Source organism: Cyclopterus lumpus, chromosome 4, assembly GCF_009769545.1.
Source record: "Cyclopterus lumpus isolate fCycLum1 chromosome 4, fCycLum1.pri, whole genome shotgun sequence".
In the NCBI taxonomy this organism is placed as follows: Eukaryota; Metazoa; Chordata; class Actinopteri; order Perciformes; family Cyclopteridae; genus Cyclopterus; species Cyclopterus lumpus.
In genome coordinates, this window is record NC_046969.1 from 6,731,469 (window position 1) to 6,741,132 (window position 9,664).

The 9,664-nt window shown below is 39.3% G+C and overlaps 1 protein-coding gene across 1 annotated transcript; it reads right to left on the reverse strand.

The window, feature by feature from the left end:
* Window positions 1-3,326: 3,326 nt before the first annotated feature.
* Window positions 3,327-8,151, reverse strand: rgs4 (regulator of G protein signaling 4). Its single transcript, XM_034531011.1, has 5 exons — window positions 8,043-8,151; window positions 7,754-7,873; window positions 6,522-6,586; window positions 5,283-5,446; window positions 3,327-4,742 (listed from the first exon to the last, which is right to left on the reverse strand). The coding sequence occupies exons 1-5, from the start codon at window positions 8,084-8,086 to the stop codon at window positions 4,560-4,562; spliced, it is 576 nt and encodes a 191-aa protein (XP_034386902.1). The 5' UTR covers window positions 8,087-8,151; the 3' UTR covers window positions 3,327-4,559.
* Between the last annotated feature and the right edge of the window lie 1,513 nt (window positions 8,152-9,664).

The following is a 9,664-nucleotide window of genomic DNA, read 5'->3' on the forward strand; positions in this document are numbered from 1 at the left end:
AACATCCAGCGATAAGCAGGTTAGCGCTGAATGATGCGCCGCTCAGGCCTGAGAGCCTGAGCGGGAACGGACTCTGGTTATTGTAACAGCTGCAGGCGAAGAAAAGCACAAAAATACAAGTCCTTTCCAACAGAAGATATGTTTCCAACTGTCCCTCTGTACATACAGTGGCTGGTAAGTTGATTGAAATGACATTGGTACTTCTTCACTGCAATGTATGTCCTTTTTACTGACCTTTGCAGACGTTTCCTGTGACACAAATTCTCTTTAAAGTCTGACTTCAATCCCAACTTCAATTCTTTTAATCACATCTAACATGTTTGTCTTACATATTTGTCCCTTTTTTAAAGGTACTATGTAACTTTCAGAGAATCGTAAAGTTGTCTAAATCCTGTATCTTGCGTGTACGTGCAATAGACTCGAGCAGGCATCCCTGGCATTGGCCGAAACAGTGACATGACATTATATTAGGCTACAATAATATATAAATCATATTTTGGAAAACATTTACGATTGCAATGTTCCTATATTTAGTTTGGACTATTGGCTCAATGATTGTAACTAGCTTGCCGTTTGCAAATTACTTCATCAGCTAACATTATGAAGCAACCAACGCCAGCTCCATGACCCCAAGCTAAATAACGTCAAGCTAGTCAGCTTAGCCTTTTTTAGTTAGCTAGTCGCTCACGACGACCTCTTAATGCTCTCATTAGTCTAGTTATTAGTTAAACACCCTTAAAATACTTTAATGCGATAACATTAGCCAGTGTGCATGAATTAGCTGCCGTTACCCACTCAAAGACAGGATCTTGCTATGTTACAGCGTCTCGCTGTTGGTGCTGTCGGGGAGCTGAAGAGAGGCAAGGTTCTCGGCCGTGTCCATGAACGTCAAATCCTTTGGATTCACTTTAAAACTGTCTTGAGTCTTGTACATATAAATCAGTCTGTTTATACACAAATCAGAAAAGACAAGGAAGGTCACAGTTTTTATCTTAGGATGCAATCCGGTCACTCATTCGCAGTACAAAGCAATTCGTAAAATGTTAAGTACAGAACCTCCTTTGACGAAAATTCTGATTTGAGACACCACTTTCTTTCAACTTTTGCTTACTTAAATACAGATCCAACTGTAAGTCCCCAACTCATTTAGATTCATTTAAACTACAACCAAAACGTTCACACAGACCCCTTGATTCACACTTTAGAGCCCCTGAAAGTCTGAGTTGCCATATTTTTGTAGCTCTCTAAAATCAGACGTATGTTGACAATACTCGAACGAGCGACCTTTTTCTATCTTGCCAATAATAATACATACAATGGCATTATACATACAGTTCAAAACAGGAGGTAGTGTCAGATGTTTTGAACTGGTTGGGTGACAGAAGCATTTGATGTCAAGTGTGAAGACTAGCTTTCATGTCCTTTCTCTAATCAAAGTCCACTTCGGTTTGTTTCGATGGATCAAAGGACAACACGTCATGTGAAATGGGGAGCTACCGTTGAAACAAACCCACAATAATTATTACCCAACTCTGCACTTCCACTCCGCTCTCCGAAGCATTTTAGCATTTTTCAGCTCAGTGTTTTGGTTTTACAGCCCACAGAATTACTTTGTAGCTCCAGTCCAGAGTGTGAATGTTTTTGGCTAAATTCTAGCTGCTGGCCTCCTCACACAGTCCCCGTAAATACTCCTACACTCTTGCTTATTCTAGATTACATAATAATCCAAGGATACTTAAGATGATACACAGCAATACATCAGATGCACAGCAGTATCCTATATCAGATAGTAATGAGGATGTATGTATTCATACCTTTTTATGTTTGTGCGACTCTTGCTCAGGAGGAATTTAGCAAAAAATGTTTTTTTCTCAAAGGATAAATTAATCAGCAGCTCAGGATGTTTTCAGAGACTAACCCATTTTGGGCCCGCATGGAAAAACTCCTGGAGTAGTAATCCACTTTGAAGCAGCTGTGTCAGAGTGTTGGTGAATTATTAACCCAAGCACTTTTTTCTTCTCCAGATTCTGCCTTTTGAAAAACATCCACGCCATTATTTTCTATTTGTGTGCCTTTTACTAAGCTGCAAAGCAGGCAGACAGAATTAACACACAGTAAATATTTAGGCATGTTTCCCTCTCACTGTCTGTTAAAATTAGATTTGCAGAAGATTAGTTTTAAGGATGCTTATTTACTGTATGGTGGTGTGTCATGGTCCCAAATGTGTTGCCCTTAAATAGGCATGGAGTTAGGCTGTGAGTGTAACTACAGCTGCAGTAAACAGTGGAGGATAATCGAAAGAAATACGCCCTTGGGGTGAACCAATATTAGACACAGTTGAGGCCTAAACTATGTGGACTAATCACAATTATTGTTGATGAAAATAAAAATAGAAGATTTTGAAAGTTTAAAACTTTAAATTAAATGTTTGTTTTTTTAATGTGAGATTTAAATGTCATAACTTTTTTGCAATCATTATTTTTTTAAACGGTTAATTCTTTGTTTTACCACATCTTGATGGGATTCAGATCTTGTCTTTTAGCTTTGCTGGATTTCTGGCACTGATTGATGAAAAGATGCTCAAAACATTGAGACCTGGTCAGATGTCAAGTCGGGTAAAACAGAAGTTGTTATAGGTTATAAGCTTTGGATTTGAATTGTCATAATAGGATATCAAAATATTTCTCTTTTGTGTCCAAACTGTCTTCTGGTGATTCATCCATCTATCATCTGCAGACATTACATAATCACCACCGGAGATTGGAAAGGCCGCCCTATGTCTACCGATTATAGATGATTGCTTGTTGTTTCGGGGACAATCTGAGTTGTGTCAACTTCATGACTTTTTTTTTTGTACACATCCTGCCAAGAAAGTCTAATTATCTCGACATAAAAAGTTAGATAATTATCATGTAATCACAAGAAGTAAAGCTTGAGGTCGAGATCATAAAATCTTAAGATAGAATGAAGAACAACTTCTTATCTATTCAAAAGTATGACAATTCAGCTCATTAATCAAATTATACATTTTTACAACCCTAAAATTACTTTTGATCAGCGTGGATTGCTACATGACTTTGAACACCTCACAGTGAACAAAGACCTTTCCTGCTGATTGGCGACAAACTTTAGATTTTAATCCAATTGGAGAACATTAGCCACGTCCCTGACATGGCTGAACCAAAAGGAAACAACACACAAAGTTCTGATTATCCATCAGATCATTTTATGACATAATTTATTAAATATCTACTTGCAGTATCTAGTTGTCTATCATCACAGTATACATTTTGATGTGAACATTAGTATGCAAGGCCACTAAAATATTTTCAATTGAAGTAAACATACTATTTAGCACATTAAACAAATTACAGTCAAAAACATCTGAAAAATGTGACTTACTCTTAACTTACTCTCTTAACTCTTAAAAAAACGATTGAATGTCGCACAGTTTTGTAGATGACATGACAACAGAAAATCATTAGAGCAATATTAAAGTGCGCTTAAAATTCCCACAAGAAGTGGTCAAAGCCAACATTTGCACATTGCAGGGATCTTGTCAAAAGGTTTGTAAGACACAGCCAGATGTTACTATGGTTACACTTTAGGATACACAGCTCCATCCTTTATATCAATAAGTAAAACCTGAGAGCCTCTGTTCAGCCAAACCTCACCGCTCAATGAATACATCATGGTTCATTTAATGTAGTAAACTGGGCTACTGATCATTAATATGATAAATCACAAGCGTTATAAAAGTCAAGATGACTAACCTATCAGTATTTTAAAACTGTATTGAGTATCAGCCCAGCCTGGCCATAACTTGTGAGCAGGTTGTGTGTTGCAGTGAAACTATTAGCAAACACATTATCTGTAATAATATCGCACGTTATCTAAGTTTTGAGATTTGTAAAAACACTTGACAGCTGATGGTGAAAGGGGTGGCGACCCCTGTCTCTTGCAAAATGGATGCTCCCGTACAACTAAACTGCCCCGACGATTACGTTTCACAGTTTTTAAACGGTTTGAATCATGTGATAAACGTACGTTGTAAATTGAAAGCAAAACCAAAAAACGTTAAAAAAAAGACATTATAGTTTGGGTCAAAATATGTATGAATTTGTAACAAATCCAAACAAAAGATTTACGCAATAAAACTGCCTGGATATGTTTAGGAAACACATCTACAACAAAGTTATTTAGATCACAAAGGACTGCAGTCTTCTGGGTTAATGTTTTTGACCCATCCACCATCCGGACCTCCCCATCTCATTTGGGAAACATCAAAAGGTAATGCACGACAAAATATGTTTCGAAATGTAATTTCACAATACAATTCCGTTGTATGGGAACATCGTTTTTTTGGACACTTACTACTTACAGAAAAAGTTTTAACTCTTGAAGTCACCCTTTTAAACCAGTTTCTTTTCTTCTTTTCTATAAACACTAAACACAAAAGCGAACCGATCTTTTCCAGTGTTCACTAATACCGGTAAAGGTCTTTGGCCCGTTGAAGAGCAGCCTGTTAACGTCACAGTTTGTTGTTCTCCTTCTGCTCCTCAGTCTCGCCTGCTAGTCTGTGTTCGACACAGATCCTGAATCAGTTTGGTGGTGAGGAAGCGCCTGTAGGAGTCTCTCTCCATCAAGGTGTAAATCATCTTCTGAGCGCCGTTGAAGCAAGTGGGGCAGGCGTTCTCCAGGTTACGCCTCGTTTCCTCTCTGGTCGCCGCGTCTAAGTTCACCTAAAATCACACAGAATGAGAGGAAAGGCCAGGGGTAGGATACTAAAAACACAAACTATGAGCACAGACTTGTATTTGACATGCCTTGAAAAAATACTATATTTCAAAAGCAAAAGTAATAACGTATGATGGAAGAAAACATAATAAAATTACCATTTTTGGCAAGTGTTACAGCTGAAATCATTGGTATTAAAAAATGTAAAATGTCATATGGCAAAGGACAAGCTTAGGCTGGGAAGCAGAACAGAAATATCCTTTCAAATCCCTTTTTTTAAGACTTATTTTCGATTTTATTTTCATTAAGAGTAATATTATATTTGGAGTGGTTGTTAATAGGCCTGTACTAGAATTGTGAGTGAGAATATTCATAGCTTCGCAGTCACTTCATTAAAGAAGAATATGCAGTTGCATTAATAAGGCGTAGAGTCCTGTCTGAGCTTAGTTTACTGTTACATTTTTAAGGATTCATGTTCCTCATACAGTGCTGATCACGCTCATTGATTGACATTTCATATAAACCGGTGTGCTTTTGATGACAACCTCACTGGGAGCATCTGCCTCAACGTGTTGCTGGTAGAGCTGCTGGGCTCGGCTCGCCAGCTTGGAGGGTTCAGACTTCTTGTAGTCTTCGCAGGCGACCCAGAACTCCATGTTCTCCTCGCTGAACTCTGACCTCAGGAAGTTGGTGAAGACCGTACGACCCGCTAACAAGGACAGAAACATATATATTTTTTACATTTTATTATCAAATGCACCTTTTCAAACCCATGACAATATGGCCTTGCCACATGTCCCAGCCGATCAAAATGACCTACATCTGGCATAGTGATGCAGCAGAATCGATCACACCAGTCCAATTTGCATGAATTGCATCCTGTCTTTTTTAGTTACACACGACAGGAAGATCTCAGAGAGGTCAAATTTGTATCCAATTGGTTAACTTCTGTATCACTACGGCTTCAAAAATCATAAAAGACCACTAAGGCTATAATGAGAGCTGACAAATTGAAGGAGGACATGACATTGTTGGAGGTCAGTGGATGAGGTCATGGAACGGAGCCGGTCAGAACTCGGCTGCTTCCCCAAAGGCCATTGCTCCCCTCTTGTTTCCACGTACACACACAGTGTAATTCCCAGTGGGCTTATGCACACACACACACATATACACAGTGCACTGGTCAGCATGCCCTGAGGGGCCACTGAGTTGTGTCTTGAAACACGTAGAAGAAAACCAGGGCCCAGTCCCAATGTCCTCCCTAAGGCCTTAAACCCTAAACCATCAGGGACTTACTGACGTCACCTGGTAAATGGTTGAGTGTGAGAGACTGTGAGGGCTTGAAATTGTGTAAATACGAATGGGACAGCACTTTGCTTCAACATATATTGTTGTGGGTATTTATTTTATATGTCTTACTCCCTAAACATCTTCCAGGCTCTTTCCTCACAAGATCAGAGGTCATTTCAAAAATCCATTAACTCGTGTTTGTCTCCATGCTTGCTATGAATTGTGGGTAATTCCCTTGGGTCTGCAGAATTGCGGCTTTACAAAGAGTGAAGAAATTAAGATTAAGCATCATTTTTGAGATCGTCAAAAATATACTGGCCAACGAGGAATGTGAAGGTCAGGAAACAATATTTCCATGATTAAGGCACAATTATGTCACATGAGAATTAATTTTATTTTTTATTAGTATCTGACAGTCCTTTCGGGCTTGCTTTGGATTTAGACAGAACCTCATTAGGACTTGTTAAGGTGTGAAATCATATTGTAATACTTACTTTTACTGCTGATCACGTGGTTGAAAGACTTCTTCCACTGCTTCACCTCGGCTGGAGTAGGGATGCTAAAACATATAAAGATGGTTCTTTAATTGTAAAGCTGTTCAGCGTTTCTGATTTTAATGGAAAACTAAATTGTGTTCAGGATGTTTTTGATCTGGATTTGATATTTTCCGACTGGGAGTTTTGTATAAAACCATTTCATTTGTTTGTATACTGTTAAGGTCTAATACGGTACATTTTGCAATGGGTATATAAACTGCTTCCTGCCACCCAAACACATACAAAAAAACTAATGATTTGAGATATTGTTGCATTTCCATCCAAACAAGAGACTCTTTTGTTCCAAATGAACTCATCCAGATCCCCAACTGCTCTAATTCACTGATCAATAACTAATCTAACATTTACACAGCAAACCCTACTGTACGATAATACCCCCTTTTAAAAAAAGTGCATCGCCTGCAACGTCTGTAATAATAATAATAATGTGAATAATCAATCCTGAGTAGAAACGAGAAATCTAAATTCCCAAACATCACTTGAATGACGCGTGTCACTGGGCCAGCAGGTCTTTGTGTTGCGAATGGAAGGATACTGATGCTGATCAATTTACAGGAAAACTGCACGTTGATTGCCAATAAGCGTCTTTGAATGCATTACGTGTTGCTGAAAGGGAAAGGTCGGCTGAGGGAGCGCAGCCTGAGGCCGGGTCACCAGACCAGAACTAACCTAACCCTAACCCATGGTGTGTCCTTCAGCAAATGTAATTAAATGTCAAAATGGCGTGCTCTGACAAGACATATCGTGACGTTTCCTCCGTGGTAACGCTAACTCCTGCTATGCACTTACAAAGTGAGAGAGGAGGGGTGTAAACTAACTAAATGATTATGTTCTGTGTCCAAAACCCAATTACTTTTCTTGTCCAATCACGGTGGATAAAAAGCAGATAGGTCAGTGGAAATTGACCTCAAACTCCAAATAGTAAAGTCCCCTCCCACAGTTAAAAATAAATATTGACTACATCAAAAGCATTATTCATCCACTGATAACTGCGGAGACAGCTTCCAGATTGAATTGCAATTAATGAATTTGTTTCAATGGAACATGTACTGAATGGAGTTTTGTTGAATCATAATCCTTGGGATTGAGTTTAAAATGGCATCCGGAGAATACAAACAAATCAAACTTTAAAACATCCACGAATTGAACAAGAGGTAAGCTCCTCTGACCTCTTTGCTGCAGCAGCAGTCTCAGTCTTCTCTTTTATGAGCTTCTTGTCTGCTGCTTGGGGATCACGCTTCTGGATCAAGAACCTCAAAAAAACCTGTTTATGTTTGATGTCTTTGGCACTGTCGGAGAAGCAGATGAGAGTGAGTGAAATGCATTTCATTTACTAGTTTGATGAAAATAATACCTCGAGGCTCCTAAAGATCAGCATATGCACAGTTTCAGATATTTAAAAGCATTTTATCTTGAATTATTTCTACCCACCTGCTGTCCAAACTAAATTGCTCTTACCTTTTCAAGCATGCAGTAGGAAGTGCTGCAAGTCCTTTACACATGGTGGAACGTTATCCAAAGTTAGTGCACCAGGGAGGCAACAGTGTGATTGTGAGCGGCAGTGGAGTTTCCAGTATTACTGATGTATCCACCCCTTGCTGTTCTATTCCTCTAGAGCGAGCGAGAGAGAGAGAGAGAGAGATTTACATGGCATTGTATTACATCACGTGCATACAGCATACAGCACACTTTATTAAGGGGCTTAATGTTGTAACTTCCACTGTGTCCACATGCTCAGACAACTGTGGCATGACAATTAGACACATGGGGGAGAATTGGCTATTTCTGCATTTTCTCTGCATGTCAGTGAAGTCAATTCAATTTCATATAACAAATCACAAATTTGCATCCGAATTGTGCAGCAGAGAGACAGCCTTTGTCTCTGGACCCGAGCTTCGGATAAGGTCCAAAACATCCTCTCTGGTTGAAATGATGTTGCCATTTCAGACCAGGTTTAGTCAATGAGTTGATGGAAGAGAGATGGAGAGCGCAATAAGCATAAATGCAGCAATTAAATGAATAGGATCTGACACAGCTATTAAAAAGAAGACCTCTTTTATCTGCTGCTGAGCACCAGTTAGAGGCAATCCAAATGTCTCGCGCCACAGATCCACAAGGTCCAGTCGTCTGGAGTCGTCATCTCCTCCGACTTAATCTACATCACAATGTGAACACGTGACCTGTTTTGACCTCGACAGCTTAAAAACACGGATTGCCGTCCTCCCACGAATGCAGAACCAAGCGCAACCTTTTTTTTTGGATGATAGAGGACATTGATACAGAGGGGTCTGTGTTCAGGAGTCCGACTTTTTCATTTCAAAGTTCTGTGTGCGTTCACGCTGCGCTGCTCTGTTAGTACAAATTCCTTTGAATGTATTTTAGGTTAAAGGTGCCCTGTGGAGTTGTAAAAATGTATGTTTATATTAAGCGTTGAGTGAATCCTTGAGGCCCTACAAAAGGTGAAGAGTGCATTTCTTTCCTCGGAACACATTTATATAGATATAAAAAAGATATATAAAAAAACATACAGATATATTGTTTGTATTGGAGGACTTTTTGTACAAAGTTAAGATGCTCCTGCATGACAAAAGTGCTACAAAACAGTCTCGCCACAAATCACATTGCGACCACAGATTTACTGTAAAGTTGCACAGTTTGCACCAGTAGCAGCTTTACGCGCAGCTAAACGAGAGACCATCTTGCACGGCTGCAACTGTATCGCGGACACAAAAACTAAACAAAAAAGTTCCCGATACAGTAGGTGTGTCTATGGTGACGCACACAAATTTGATTAAGCTATGGCCAAGTCGATGTAAATTCAAAGTCTGGTGGAAAACTTTTCTTCTCTCTCTCTCTCTCTCCCTGTGCCTCTATTACACATGACCTCATATCTAAATCTGGGGGGCAGAACAGTTTTTCCTTTCATCTGATGACTGAAAAAAAGCTTGAATTCTTTTCTCTGATAGATTTAAGAGCAGCTCAAGCACAATCGTACCTTTCTGATTTGTAGCCAACATGTGTAGGCGTTTAAAACATGGAGCGCTGCCAAAGGTCCAGAATCAGTTCAGCGGGGCTCTTTT